At 41.6% G+C, this 15,732-nt stretch overlaps 2 protein-coding genes across 3 annotated transcripts; both read left to right on the top strand.

Annotated features, from left to right (window-relative positions):
- The first annotated feature begins 490 nt into the window (after nucleotides 1–490).
- LOC135501215 (universal stress protein in QAH/OAS sulfhydrylase 3'region-like) lies at nucleotides 491–10,110 on the top strand. Of its 2 annotated transcripts, none has more exons than XM_064793152.1 (6): nucleotides 491–550; nucleotides 6,679–6,775; nucleotides 7,847–7,936; nucleotides 8,603–8,709; nucleotides 8,960–9,092; nucleotides 9,348–10,110. In XM_064793152.1, exons 2-6 carry the CDS (start codon nucleotides 6,703–6,705, stop codon nucleotides 9,455–9,457), a joined length of 513 nt encoding a protein of 170 aa, XP_064649222.1. In that variant the 5' UTR covers nucleotides 491–550; nucleotides 6,679–6,702; the 3' UTR covers nucleotides 9,458–10,110. The 2 variants fall into 2 exon arrangements, with proteins under 2 accessions (XP_064649222.1, XP_064649223.1); XM_064793153.1 differs by lacking the exon at nucleotides 491–550 and adding an exon at nucleotides 2,722–2,839.
- Nucleotides 10,111–11,156: 1,046 nt separating this feature from the next.
- On the top strand, nucleotides 11,157–14,930 carry LOC135501404 (uncharacterized). Its single transcript, XM_064793510.1, has 4 exons — nucleotides 11,157–11,860; nucleotides 12,192–12,785; nucleotides 13,624–13,746; nucleotides 14,037–14,930. The coding sequence occupies exons 1-4, from the start codon at nucleotides 11,803–11,805 to the stop codon at nucleotides 14,279–14,281; spliced, it is 1,020 nt and encodes a 339-aa protein (XP_064649580.1). The 5' UTR covers nucleotides 11,157–11,802; the 3' UTR covers nucleotides 14,282–14,930.
- Nucleotides 14,931–15,732: the final 802 nt, after the last annotated feature.

The following is a 15,732-nucleotide window of genomic DNA, read 5'->3' on the forward strand; positions in this document are numbered from 1 at the left end:
ATACCATGCATTGAACAAATCATTAAACTGCAATAGATAGTGCATAAATACTTAGAAAGGATTGTAATAATACATGTATCTATGCCTATTTTGCAATAGACTCCCGAGGCAGTCCATTGCGTCATCCTAATTGGATCTCCTTAGGGTGAGGAATGAGGCTGATCCACTGCGGCCGGAGTGTAAATTTTTGATATCATCACCTGCAAATATTGAAAATATACAAAGGCACCCATAGCTTACATGAAACCTGAATAAACATCATAACCCGCCGACTGCGATATTGCAGTTTGAATCAGAGCAGCTAAATTTATCATCCTGGTTTTAAGAGCTACCAATGACTTTCAATAGGCCTATACACCGGCTCCTCTCGAAGAAGGAGTCACGTGACAAAAACCCTGAATATCTCGGGATGAATTTAATTGACTTATCACAGAGATCACAGTCAAATAATATAATCATCCCCAATATCTCACACGTCATTTCCCTTTAAGTTTTGTCGAGTGCGTGACCCAGATAACACATTCAAGTTAACACAGGTTTGTCTCTCTCGGTAAGTTTTAAAGTTTTGAAACTGCGAATTTAATTCTAACTTATGAACTTATTTCAACACCCCAGATGAGAGTGAGATGAATGATTGGTAATTGGCCATTTGTTTTTTTCATTCAGCAGTTCGATATGTTTTGATATTTGCGCGAACATAGTCCATGCATGCGTGGTTGTGACTCGTGTCCCAGAAGGTTCGATGTGCTCCAGCATGAATGTGTAACACCCACCAGATGGTATCAAAACTCATGTTTCCATATATACTTCACACGCCAATGTGTGTACGTACATGCGTTATATAGGTCTAGGTTTGTGAGGCCTATCAGACTATTGATGCTTTATTTTGATTCATATATCTGATCATCCGCCATGCAAGGATGGATGACATCTAGATCTGGTCATCTGACTGAATCATTGACCTACACGATGTGAAAAATATCAATCAGGCCTTTACAGGTTAATACCGTAATTAAACTCCCAAGGCTGTCCATTCGTCATCCTACAGAGGAACGAGGGGCGACAAGGCCAGTGTAGAAAATGTCCTATCGCTTGAAATGTCCGGAGAACAAGGATCCTATCAAGTGCTGTAATAATCTCTGAGCTATTGACAGTCTTGGTCTCTAGAACCATAACACCATAATCCGCTAGTAGGGCCAGATACTTTGTCTAAGGAGACATGTTCTACTTTTACACCGGGAGCAGAAAAAAACAAGTGAAAAAAATATTTGGACTCAGAAATTTTTTCATCCTTCAGAGTTGAATTTTTTCATAAGTTCAAAATTCCGAATAAAAGCCAAACATTTTTTGGGACTGATGATGTTTCTTCATTTTAAGCAGAAAAAAACAAATGAAAAAAATATTTGGACTTATCGAGAGCAATTAGAATCCACTGGTAACGAGGTGTCTCCGCTACAGTCGTGAGTCGGGCCGTTTACACGAGACCAAACCGCGCTCTGTCCGGATCTGGTCTGGTCTGGGGTCTGATGGGTATGGTCTAGTTTGGTTTGGTTCCGTGTAAACATCCCTGATGTCCATGTTATTGACAGAAACATTTCGGTTGTTTTTTTATATTTTGGGATTAAGATCGCTTCTCGCAATGAATCATTTTCGTTTAGAGTTATTAAGCGTTTGACCTGATAAAAGTATTGACAACGACCACTTGGATGTCCTGGTCGTTTGTGTGACCCCATAATATTCGAGACGAAACAAAGGAATGAGGTCAGCCTGTCCATGCATATCTTAGTATCAAAATACACGATCATGAAGTGCCATTTAGTACACTAAAACGGCATAGAGCATAGTATAATGCGCACAATGATGTACATTATTCTCATCCTTTAAAGGGACTCTGTCGCTAGTGTAAGGTGAACTAGTTCGCCTCACCACCGCCAGTGTCCTCACTCACTCACTCAATGTCAGCTGTACCCGAGTCTAACATATTTTGACTAGAGTACTCTCCTACGTATGTTATGAGATGTTATCTTATCGAACGTTACATGGTTAGGAAAGAATTGCGTTTGAACGTCGCCACTGCTTCAAGCTCACGCATACCTAGGGTAAGCGATTGTTTCTTCGTTTACCCAGTCCGCAAAAGCAGTGCCGGTGTAACAGTAACAAATGCCCCCCTGGAAAAAGTGTCCGGCCCTTTTGTATTCTGCAATATGGTTCTACAGAGACCCTGACCGTCAATAGCTCAGAGATTGAAGCGCATAATAGAATCCTTTGTTACCCGGGCATTCTATCCTAGGACATTTTAAACTTCTACACCGGCCCGCGTGAACAAATGCCGTGAAGGTGCAACAAAGAGATATGATAAACCAAACGCCTTCCTCTCCATCGGTTTTATCATAGAGAGGGGCATGCGAGATAGAGATGATGGCCGGCTGCGGTATTTCAGTCTCGTCACCGATCATGATGAGCAGTATATATATGTAGTTTGAGCTCATATTGAAATGTTATGTTGAAAATCATCTTACGGACCATATTGACATGCATGATATACAAATAATGATGATTTATTTTTGATAAGTACTAAATTAAATTTGCGCTGAAAGCTGAAAGCTTACTAGTGGCAGTTCGTCTTTAAACTTGGCCTTTCAACAACCCGAGCATCTGATGTTTACATTTATACATGTACGTAGTCCTTTGTACGGACTTGGCATATGGTTCTATGTAGGTCTATTCCCATTCTGGTCTATCTAGAGATAGGAGATCGACACACTTGTACACTTTTCACGATTTGGACATCCATTTTTCCTACTCCTGAAAAAGAACCTCGTGCTTTGTTTATTGGAAGGTAAGGTATTTTTTCTACCGGTGTACTTGGGACATTTCTTGAGAAGAACGTACAATTTATCATCGATTGAGTGATGTCCCTCCCTGATTTCAGTATACGGTAAAGATATCCAGTATTTTTTGGTAAAGGTATCATATGAGTGGTTCACATCAATTCATTAACGATATTCCTACGGACGAATACTTTGCATTCTTAAATGCATTGGTCACTGGGTTAGGCTTCCCTATTCAACAAGCTGAAATCAATAGGCTTCCCCAGCTCGTCCCAGCTCGTCCCAGCTCGTCGGCTGATGAAGCCTCAGTAGCCTATGATCATAAAAATCAATAGGCTTCCCCAACTTGTTGGCCAACACAACTGCGCCATAAAACATCTTTGTCATATTAGAAGAGAACATTTTGGAATAAAGATGGATGAATCAGAGAAGAAAATATGTGTTTTGAGTGCCGTATGAAGCAATTTTGCCATCCCTGGCCTCAAACTAGTTAGAGCAATAGATATGCATTGTCTGTGAACTGGAAACGTGGGCTTTCATTGAGCACGGATGGTCCAGGAGGGAGAACTCGCCACGCGATGTGTTGCTCTTGTTTTCAATTAGATTCTCCAATTGAGTTTCTATCTCCGTCGCCTCAAGTTAGAGTAACGAGTCGAAAAAGGTCGCCAACATCTGTCCAAGATTAAACGGAGTAACTCAATGCCATCACAATTATCATAATTGGTTTGATTCAATTAAAGATTTTATATCTTGAAATGGATCTTTTGAAATTCCGACTGCGATGACACTCATGAAGTGCACTTATTTATCGATCCGCAATGGAATTTGATTATTCCGCGATGGAATGTAAGAACGTATCCTTATTTGTCAGAGAGAAAGCAGTCGACACTCGTAAAAAAAAGTGAAAACACCAATAAAGAAAACTGATAATCTTCGCTTGATGACATCCTGATGTTGCAGACCATCTTGTCCTTTGACATCCTGGTGGTACAGACCATTGTCCTTTGGCATCCCTGATGGTACCGACCTTCTTGTGAGACAATCAGACTTCAAGGCGATGACAAATTTTACTGAATGGAAAGAAAATCGGACGTCTTGAATGATCCTCTTCCATAATCTCTCAGCGGGAGACATGTCCGATTGCATCAATGACGCACAACGGCCGTTGGCTCCTGTCATCAAAGGGATTAGCGAACTTTTGATGATGTTTACGAGCAACGCCAAACGCAGTCTCTCGGCGGATGAGACATGATAGTAAGGGTTGGCAACTGTTGACGATGATAACCTTGTATATAGAGAACAACGACCTTGTCTCTTTCCTAACGTCGGAAGTAGCTTGGGGGTTGTTCGCGGTCGCCTTTGAATGGACACGACTGCCAACCGCGGTTGATACGGGCAGAACACGGAAACTGTGACTTAGGGATGCGTCTTGATTGTAGTCTGACTGGAATACTTAGTAATTAAATAGATTGTTTCGGATTTAAAACAAAAGGGACTGATATATCTACGGTACATGCGAATGTTTTTTTCAGTGCAGAAGTTTCTGATAATTGCACAATTGGGGTTTTATCCATACAGTGGTATGTTTTAGACAATGGTGAGCATTATTTTCATCATTACGTGTTTTTATTGATGTTGCTCTTGCTCTTGCGACTGCTGCTGCGGCTGCTGCTGTCGTCGCCGTCGTGGTTGTCGTGGTCGTCGTCCGTCGTCGTTGTTGTTGCTGTTATTGCTGCTACTGCTGCTTTTTCCGTCGTTGTTGTTGATGTTGGTTCGATTGTCATCACATGGAAATGACGATTGGTCTTGCGTGATCATTGACTATTTGACATAAATGGCGCCAAAGTCAGGCTGACCATTTGCATCAACTCAGTGTTTGCGATGCTTCCAACGTGAAAAGAGATTATTCCATTGCCTGGATGTTTACAGTAAACCACAATATTTACAGAGACATGTGCACATTGCTCTCATCACCGCCAGTGCATTAGTAGTTATTGGATTGGTGCGACTCTTGTTGTTAGTTGTTGTCGTCAAAGTATTGTGAAATGTTCGATCTTGACATCGGATGCTACAATATTATTGCTACTATTCTACAACTCTTTATTGCTGAACACTTGGTGGACATTGAAATTGCTTTTTCGTGTTCCAGCTGTGCCTGAACGACAGATTAATTCCCGTTATATCAGTCTGCATTTTAGTTTGAATTCATATTGATATTTGGAGGTAGGTTGTAGAAAATGGATTGTATGGATATTTTCCATCACAACATTGTAAAGCTTGGTCGTTCATCAAGGCAGGGTTCGCTTTTGTTGTGCCGCATGTGGGGACAAAACCATGGATTTCCTGCTCACTTGTGGCAGGAGTGTAATTGACTAGATGACGTCAACTGAAGAGCTGGCTCATTTGACATGTCGACGACAGATAGTTTGATATCGAGTATCGATACATAGCCAAGATGCTTGGGGTGGCATAAGAGTACGTAGGGAAAGTCTGGGACTGAAGCCGTTTTGCGTTTATCAAGGGTTGCGCCGTTCGTGGATCAGGAAACTAGAAATATGTACAGTTACGTGTATACACTATGTCGTAGTGCAGTTTTTGCTGAAACACGCATGGCATTAATACAAAAAATGCACCTGTTTAAACATCTGCAATGCTGAAATTTATATCAAGTACGTATTTACAGAATTGGAAATGTTCAAATTCAATTCAAGTTTTTTAACGAACGGTGCAGGCATTAAGTGTATTCTATTATCCGGATCCTGCTGCCTCCAGCTTTGTAAATTGCTGGTAGTGTGTTGTTTCAGTTCCCGTATCAGAACTACATGTATAAAGTATAAGCGTCTGTCGTCGAGTGTTGAATCTCATAAAACATGCCAAAAACTAGTTATCACTGGAAAAATAATTAGTTTGGGCCTTGAATAACGAGTCATACAGCCATCACCCTTGAGAATCAGTTCCCCAGCTGACCGAGAATTCTTATCTGATCGTGTGTACTCAAGGCTAGGAAGGCCGCCTTCCATCTTACCGAGCATCTTGCCCTGAAAGTGCCTGGGAAAACGTGTGCATATCAGAAAAAAATCTGTCAAAATGGACGCTCATGGTGGTAATACTTTTTTGCCTGGGTCAATCTGGTAACATGGACAGTAAGGCATCATATGCATCGAAATAGAATAAATACGAGGTTACTCTACAGTGCTTGCACAAAATCACTGCTTGGCAAATTTTGCAATTTGGTGGTGCATTTTTCTCTATACATGTATGTGATGCAAATTATTATCAGATGAAAACAGCGTTATTTCGTTGGAAGACTCCAACGACACAGTTTTTCCCACGTCATTGAAAAATCCAAAGAGGCATTTCATCATCTTGGTTTAATGTAGTCGTTGAAGAAGATTCTCGGCAAGCTGGGAACTAGTTTTCTTAGTTGGTTATTACTGGATGATATTTATGTTGCTCTGTTGACGCATTAGCGACATTTACAACATCATGATTGCTCCTTTATTATGTCGACAGGATATAAACGACCAACGGCTCGGTTATAACTACCGGCAGAGAGATATTTGATAACAACACCAAACGTCATGATGGAAATGGCGTCGTAGTCCAAGTCATAACACATTTTGCGTAGAACTACAAAATTTCATAAGTCCGCGAGATTTTTTTACAGTCAATCTGATTTCAGGACAATGATTTTTGATAAAATTGCCCTCATTCGGAAAACGATTAATGCATTGTTTTGTAGGTTTGCGCCTCCTCAAAGGAGATACATGTATGACAAAAAACGAGGGTGGTTCTTTTTAGTTCTCAGAGCGCACCTACTGATACTTTTTCTTATTTTTCATTCCAGTTATTAGTGCAATCAGGAAACAAGATGGCCGAAGAATCGTCCAGATGTGTAATGATTGCTATCGATGGCAGTGAGCATGGGCAGAGAGCTTTTGACTGTGAGTATAAAGGACGTCCAGACGGGTCGAATTGACGACAGCGAAAAAAGCTGAACTTGCTCTGTGCAGCTCAAAAACACACCCGTAAACTGTTGTAGTCGATAACTAAGCAACAATTCGCAATTACGACGTTTTGAGATTTGGTCTGGAAATGTACCTCAGATCTTCCTCATTATCACCCGCTTCTCACTTTGGCGAACGCCACGTTCTCTTGGCTGGGTGATTTACGTTTTGAGATTTGGTCTGGAAATGTACCTCAGATCTTCCTCATTATCACCCGCTTCTCACTTTGGCGAACGCCACGTTCTCTTGGCTGGGTGATTTACAAACGTACCAAAAAAACCCGATTTGAAATGCATTAAAATTCCTACCAATTGCGATTTGTTTTCGACGCGAAACAGCCTTGCTGACGTGCATGACTGAGATTGTATGGACATGTTAAAATCCTTCCTAGCAGTTTACTTCGAAAACCTTCACCGCAGCGAAAACACCGTCGTGCTCTGCCACACGGCTGAGCGGCTTAACCTCTCGACTCTTAAGTATTTCTCGTGAGTAGAGTCTTCCGTGAAAACGATAGATAACCAAGATGACCTACTGAGATGCTGTCGCCAAGGTTTCGGGAGGGGAGTTGTTTCCAACCCATTTCCACTGAATCACATCCCCCCATGGAATGCCTTTGAATCATTTCTAAGATGCACTCTTCATTGAGTGTGTTAGGAACGTTACAAAGGCCTGAAGATGAATAATCACCACACGTGCGAAACACTGGCGTGCTTTATATGCACTTTCTGATGTAGATGACCGACAAATCTTTACGGATATGTGGTTCTTTTCTAAAGAAAAGTATGTTTTTGTGATGTTTGCCTCAAAATTGTTAGCAGAAAAAGAAAACAGCATTTTTTTAAATTGAGGAACAGCGATACTGAACACGTGATGTTCACGTGACCTTCTCCGCACTTCGTCATGTCCGGGTCATCAGAAAGTGCTGTCTCATCGCAGTAGGTTACTTCTGGTCATCTATTTTTGGTATGGGTTTCATTAATAACGCACGATTTTTGGATTTGTTTTCAGTTTATTTGGATAATCTGCACCAACCAGGGGACACTGTCTTTCTTACCCACGTGGCAAGGGAACTTGACTTGCCTACAGTTTCTCTAAGTAGTAAGTAGAAGTTAAATTCTTTGCCTGCAAAAGCATGGCATGCATGGTGCTTGTGAAAATCTTGCTTACAGGAAATGCGTTGAAAACATGGGCAACTTAATCGAGAGTCAAAGAATACCGTCCAAATCACAAATGACATCCATCTTGTTATGTGTAACGTACGCGCGAGATAGGCGCCGAGTTGCGCATGACGCACCAGTGACGCGCGAAATATCTCTATGTTTCGTGTTATAATAATTGTACGCGCGACCTATGTGCGACTTAATGACGCGCCTTTGACTTTGACGGGCAATGCCGGACTGTGCTCTTTTTAAAAGGGTCATCACCAAGATGTTTCAAAAGCATTTTTTAAGAGATGTAACTATGCATATCTTACAACAATAACGAGAGTAGAAACTCATATATAATTAGCGTATATGATATAATCAGCATATGAGGGAGATAATGCATTACTCTAACGCATTGAGAACTATGAAACTTGTAAGTATTGATCCGTCGTACACAAGAACTATACTTCATGTTGTCAGGATTTATTGGGTTAAAACATTGATGTACATGTATGTTCCATTGTTTGGTGTACATGTAGTACTCCAAGTAGAATAATAGACACAATTTTCAAAGCTGAAGACGCTCAAGGTTGACCTAATCATTCAATCTTCTCCCCAGACCCTATGTCCCTCCCACATGATCAATGGAAAACTGCGGCGGTCAAGAGGAACACTGAGATCAATAAGCTGGAGGCGGACTATACAGCACAGCTGCTGGGTAGACATGTAAGTCCTTCGGCACGCCACTTAACTCGCTTACATGCTTGCAGGCGCGGGCAACAAAATTGAGAAAAAAAACACCTTCTGGCATGCATCAAGGAATGCACTTACACTGTCTCGAGGCTCGGACTCGAATAATTTTTGCCCTGGGTTTCTTGTCGTTAACAACACTCAACACCATCAGGCTACAAGTTTATGAACTTTGCAATTGGAGATCTACCAGCTACAACCAGACCAACCTATATCTCCTTTTCAGGTGAAACACCGAACTGTAGTGCATTACGAAAAAAAACCGGGGGAAGCTATATGTAGAACAGCCATGGATGAGAATGCCGCGATGATTGTCATGGGCACACGAGGCATGGGGACCATTAGACGAACCATTCTAGGTAATTTATTTGTGTTTTCTAAAATTGTCAGGATTTTCTGTCCTTGCCGAACACTTGCCATGCAGAGCCTTGACATGCCCGAGTTGCCCCTTTAACGTAACGTGTGCGAGGGGCGGAGCATACAACTCGACCCAAGTATTCGCCGACGCTCACCAGAAGGTGGAAACAGAAATGAAAAGAAGGGGTGATACTTTGTTCAAATCGTAGCAAGAATGATGTGTTTTGAAATCATTCATTTTATCGTCGACATTTCAGGAAGCGTCAGTGATTACGTCGTCCACCACGCCACCTGCCCCGTCATCATCTGCCCCCCGGTCAACAAGAGGAAAGAGAGCAGGGCCAAGAGCATGACCGAGGGCCAATAGAATTTTTTAGAATAGAATTTATTGCTCGACAAAATAATACATTACGTAGAGCACAGGAATTATACTGTATAAATTACAAATGTACATAAGATGAATTTTTGAAAGGACGGCTCTTAGCAAAGCTAACAGTATATAAACATAGTAAGGACAACAAAATATCACAAATTTACATACAATATTCAGAGCAGTTGGAGTGATTTTGACCAACATTTTTCAATTTAATAGGAGTCGTTGAGTACGAGATTACCCAGTAGGTGGTGATTGACGGTTCATACGTCACGCCTGATTTTTGCCTCCGTCACGGCCGATATTTTGGCCTCTTTTTTTTCTTGGATTTAAACCCTTCCTTAATGAGTTCTAGTCATGGAATTTCCAATAAATGAATACATGATAAGTAAACTATAACTCCAGCTAAAGTTGGGCTATTCCACTTTAAATGCAATTCTAGAATTCGCGAATCGCGAAATGATACTCGAAAAATTGGGCAATTAACCTCGTAAGCCTTTTGTATTGGTAATGTTGCGGTTTGTCAAATAGTGATAAAGCCTGCTTTTCTTGACCAGAAAAAGCGCCACCCGATGGTTTAATTTTATTTCCACTATAATATCAAAGTACATGTAGTCCTTTATATAATAAATTGTTTGCTATACTTATTTCGAATCAACTTCTTATCTTCCCAAGTACATCTACTCAAAGTGAAAGGCACTGATCTACTATTGTCCATTGAAGCCATGGCATTTTCTTGTTTTTGGACGAAAAACAAGTTGAAGGAGATGATGATACGAAAAGTCCTCATAATGTTCTGGTATACTAGTGTTATTGAAGGTACTTTATTATGACCTATCAGCATGCAGCAATTCAGGAAGATGAAAGTGGGCTACCCCCTAAAATGCGACTGACAAGACCAGAAAAAAACTGATTCATCACGATTTTTTTTGTTTTTTAGGACTTTGTGGTGATGGCTTCATCTATAATCGATGAAGTCAAGATATACAGATGGGACATGTTAAGCATATACATGTAGGACCTACAAACAGAATTTTGGATGATTTGGGAAATCCTTAATTAGTCTGTCTGTACGTATCTGCTCTTGGCCGAGCTTCGATACCACCCAGCTTTAAAAATCAAGCGTAAACGCCAATATAAAATGATTTAATAAGTTAAAATATCTCTGCCATTAATTATTCAAATCATGATAATCAATTGATCTCTCATCAAGCCAACCAACCGCGGTTTACCCAAACAGGCATGACGCTATTTTTTGTTCTCCAGCCGGATCATATTAATTATCTAAGGGGTTTCAACTCACAAAGAGTAACTAATGTTGGATCACTTCATTATCGGATGTGCCAGAATGTAGGGCATTTTTTTCTCTGTGACCATTACCAAGTCATCCTGGCACCAGTGGTTTTCAATATGCATGTAATCGACCGCCTCTCGATATGAGTATACGAGGTACGACTATCAAAAACCTGGATCTCCGGACGTACAACCTAGTAAGCAGAAGGAAATATCTTTTCATGATCTTTCTCACATAGGCCCAGATGCTCAATACCTATTCAAATATCATTTTCGCCATGAGCTTCAAACTGGCTTCCTACAGATCGGCATTTTTTATTTGTTTCCGCAATTCCTGAGAGTGCCGTATATGGTTCCATCATGGTATTTTTTTTTTTTTTTTTTTTTTTTTTTTTATTCGTGTAAAATACATGTACAATATTTGATATAACATGACAAGACATTGGATTATGAACAAAATAAAACGTACATGCATTACACTGGTAACCATGTAGGTCGAGACCTATTATATGGCACCAGATAATATGGGTTGTGTCGTCGGGGTGCCGGCGACATGCGCACTAAGTGGGCCGACAGTTTGCACAACGGCAGAAAGTGACGAAAGTGCACATGTCGTCGACATCCAAACGATCCAACCTGTCAAAATAATAAACATTAAGGGACGATTTATCTCATTGGACCAACGGTTACTGATTTGTGCGATGTTATCGTCTTTCGAATGATCGAGAGCCTGACCCCGACCAGAATTAAATGCATTTTTCAGAACAATACACTTGAAATATTCATCCCTTAATTGCGTGAGCACTCTAATTTGCAATTACCCTTTTATTATTAATTGGCACCACCAAAATGTGATCAGCATGATCCAGTCTTCACCAGGCTTAGCAGATATTCCCTTGGATCCAAACAGGTCGGAGCCGTTTTTAAAGGTTGGTTCTGGTTCTGGAGTTGTTCTAGGAGTTCATTAAGCAGAGAAACATCATTTGACTTGGTGGAGCTAATTTGTAGCCGAGTCTTGATCTCTGGAGAAAGAACACTCTTTTGATATGTTAGCAAACAGCTGCCTCGTCGTATTCCTTCTTTCGCAGGTGAAACTTGCCGCAGGTAAGGACGAAAATATTCCCGCATTTCCATATCTTCTGGATTACGTTCAGTTTCTGCAATCTTTAGCATTTTCCGAGTTTCTACAACATTTCCGCCCTCTTTCCGTGTTCACGGGACTATCATTCCTGTGATTGCCCATGCTCTCTGAAGCCGAGAATAAAGGCCTGACTGTGTAGGCCGAATGGACTCGAGACATAAGTCAGCTCGACGTTAAGTCTGACGGTCAGCTGAAGGAGATAACGCCAGGTTAAGTTAACACAAGCGTTAGTGACAACATTTGTTTGGCACAACCATGCAGGCCCAGGTCATCATTAACGTATTTCCTTTCCAGGGGTAACAACAAAATGCATTTCACCAAAGCCAATCGCTTTCTGGCCGCTAGATGGCACTCACCAAACCAATGACGTAAGCGGATACAACCACCACGCAACTCCGTTTGGCGTTTCCGTTTCCACCGGTTTCAACAACATTGCGAACGCGGCGTATGAGTTCCAAGGAAACACCAACTCCTATCTTAAGATCACCAGAACCCCAATGCTCGACGTTGGGGCAACCGGATCTTTCTCCTACGCGGCGATGGTGTACCCTACATCCAACACAGGTTGCTTCATCGAGTGGCCGGTCGCCGGTGCAATTGGGCCGTACATTTGGAACTTCCCTGGCAAGTGTGTCCTGATCTACTGGAATGCCCGGCCTGGCGAATCCGGCGCTGCCACCAACATTAACAACAAACCGGCACTCACTCTCAGCAAGTGGACGTTCCTGGGTGTTGTCTACGACTACGGGACGGGCACGATGCGGATAACCCTGGACACAACCACCACGACCCTAGTACTCTCCAAGGTCAAAGGGTATACAAATGTTCCAGAAGTCTACATTGGGAAGAGGCCGTTTGGTGCATACGCTTCCTCGAGCTACTATAAAGGTAGTGTAAATGTTCAAAACAGGTTTTGTCACTGACGCTGCGCGTTAACTTAAGTTGGCGTTAGATCTAACTGATAATGCCAAGTCAAGTTAACGCCAGCGTTAGTGCAGACAAAAAGTTGTTTTGAACATCTTTAACGCCATGGGAGGGGCGCGCCTGTGCAGACAATTTTCGAATTGACCCGCAATTTTAATGATAAGAATGCTACTTACAGAGTAACGCGGCTATTAAGTACGTATCTTTCTATTCAAACCATTTGGTGATTGGGCTGTTTACGCTCGAAACGAGGCTGATGATGCCGAGCCCGGGATGTGCCCGAGATAGTCATTTTGGGTCCACCCGAGCCGTCTTGATTAAACCACAAGCCCATCCGCCAGTGAGGTATTAATTTCTATTTTGAGGTTGGGAGTGCATATCAATTTGCCATCAAAGTAAACCTGCTGCCATCAAATTAGAACTTTAGGTTTTTGGTTGGCAGACACCAAAGACCGCTGCGACCAAAACGAAGCTGTGTATTCTCACTAACAACCGCTTTGATATCCAATGACCAAGGCCGTTTAGAATCTGGTATCTTCACATGCCTGTCGTTTTACTCCAAGTAACTTTTGTGTGTGGGAACCTTTGTTGGCAATCACGGATATATATAGACGTCCAATCTCCAAGCCTCGTCGTTGGTAACGGTTGTTTTGTGGTAGACTAGCGCCATTAACTAGCGTGCGTTTAGCTTCTTCCGGTTTCACGGGCAATCTCATTGGGATATTAAACGACGGAATCAATAAATCTAGTTCCGGGGCTGCGCATGAGTCTATATTATACAAAGAGTGTGTTTTTTTTCTAGGCAAGATGGCGAATGTGATGCTGTGGAACCAGGCTTTGACCGAAGATGAGATGATGAAGATTAAAGACTTCGATGAAAAGAAAGTAGTTCGGGTGGCGACATCGAACAACGCCTTCACAGGCTGTGAGTAGAAAGAAAATCATAAAATCCTAATTTGACCGCGGAAAAACCCTTGGGAAGACAGGGGCGTCGAAGATTTTAAGCAGGCAGCCGACAGGCTTGGTTATAATGGCGGCCGATATTGGTCCTTTAGACAATTACACCTACAAAAAGTATTTGAAAAGGAGAAAGAAATTTTACTTTGACGGACCTGATGTCGACAACCATCAGATATTTAATGGTCCCCGAAGAGACTGTGAATGAGAACAATTCTAAGTACATGCATACGGTACATTGTATTTAAAATTTTTCAGACAAACCATTTATCAACAAAGCCTCTGATAGGACGATTGTCTCGTCGGCTGTGATTGGTACTCAGACTGAGAACAACGCGATCCTGTGTGCCATTGCCTGCATAAATAAGAGTCAGACCTGTGTTACCATAGGATACGCGAAAGCAACCAGGGAGTGTAAAATGAGCGAAAAGAAGTTCGAATCTGGAGTCACTGATGAGGCATTGGCTGGATCAGTGATCTATGAGATTTCCGCGGACTGTTAGATCTAGGAGTTTTGCCCGCACTGATTTCAAACTGTTCTTAATGGGGGACTATAGGCATTTAGTAGGGTCAAATGCGCGGTCTCAGCTGGTGGTGAATGTGTTAGCTGTAAGGAGACTGGATTGTATTTGATTCAACGATAAACAATTCCTCGTAAGTGTAAATAGTTTCACTTCTCTTTGAGATAGGAGATACCCCTATCGCTGACTTTATGTTACTTGTAATCTCACCTTCATGTGACTTATAATCTCACCTTCATGACTCTTGCCTCGAGACACCCTTTGATAAAGTTGACGACGTTGAGTATGCCTTAAACACTTCGTAATTTACTCAGCTTTCATATTGTGACAACCGAGAAGGAAGTACACATTGATGACGATATTCGATCATCTCTAAGATTGCCAAGTGAAGGGCGACATTTTTTTAATAACCTTTTATCACCACTTTACCATCAATCCTAATCTCAAATATGTATATGTATGAAATTCGCTCTGTATCTATTGTTTTCTTCTTCTTGGTGTTCGATGTTCTTTTTATGGCTATATTATGGTTCTTGTAAACCTGCCCGTGGCTGCCTTCTCGTGTTCCTCAATTCATACCCGTTGAAGAAATGTATCTTGTCTCAGATTTATCTAGATTTTGTACAAAATGTGGTCCTCAATAAAAAGAAAAATCCCTCATTTAATATTTATCATGTGCATCCACTTCGGAAACCAAAGTTTCAGAAAAAACGACACACAGATTTGCTTCTTCATAAAAAAGGAATGAGTGATCCGTTATCTCTGCTATTTTCCAATGATGGTCGTTTCTCTTGGGTTTGCCGCTCGGCTTTCACTGAAACAGAGTTTTTCAAACGAAACTTGACGCGATCACAACGCATGCGATGCATGTATTTGCCTCAAATCGCATTGTCGGTGAAGCAGTCTTCAACGTCCCCCATTTATCATGACGGATTAAGGAAAGCTTCTGGACTTAAGACCTGGCTTCTCTTTGTCATGAGCCTTCTTACGGTTGGCGTTCATCATCATCTTGGCAGCTATAGTTAAGGTCACAACTTCTCTATAAGTCTGGCTTCTTTAATCTAATGGTCTCCCGTCAATCCAGTTGCAAGAGGCCGTGACAAGAGGCATTGATAACCAGAGCTAGTGATACATGACCCATATGCTATATCTGGTATAATCTTTGGGATATTCAACTTTTAATAGCGGGACCTTTTTTGGGCCATCCAATATTTCAAACATTCGTGAGGGTTGTCTAACAATTGAAATCGACTGAAACTGACCACATGTTATAGTGTTTAGGTGGCTCCGGACACAATACCGTGAAGTGAAATATGAATTCGAATTCAATGAGTGGGTGTCTATTCATGAAGTGTTATTACCCAAAAGGCCTTGTTATCCCATCAATCAACCAACCAATGACCGGTCATGGTTAGGGTCACATGACCTGATGA

This window comes from Lineus longissimus, chromosome 17, assembly GCF_910592395.1.
Source record: "Lineus longissimus chromosome 17, tnLinLong1.2, whole genome shotgun sequence".
NCBI lineage: Eukaryota > Metazoa > Nemertea > Pilidiophora > Heteronemertea > Lineidae > Lineus > Lineus longissimus.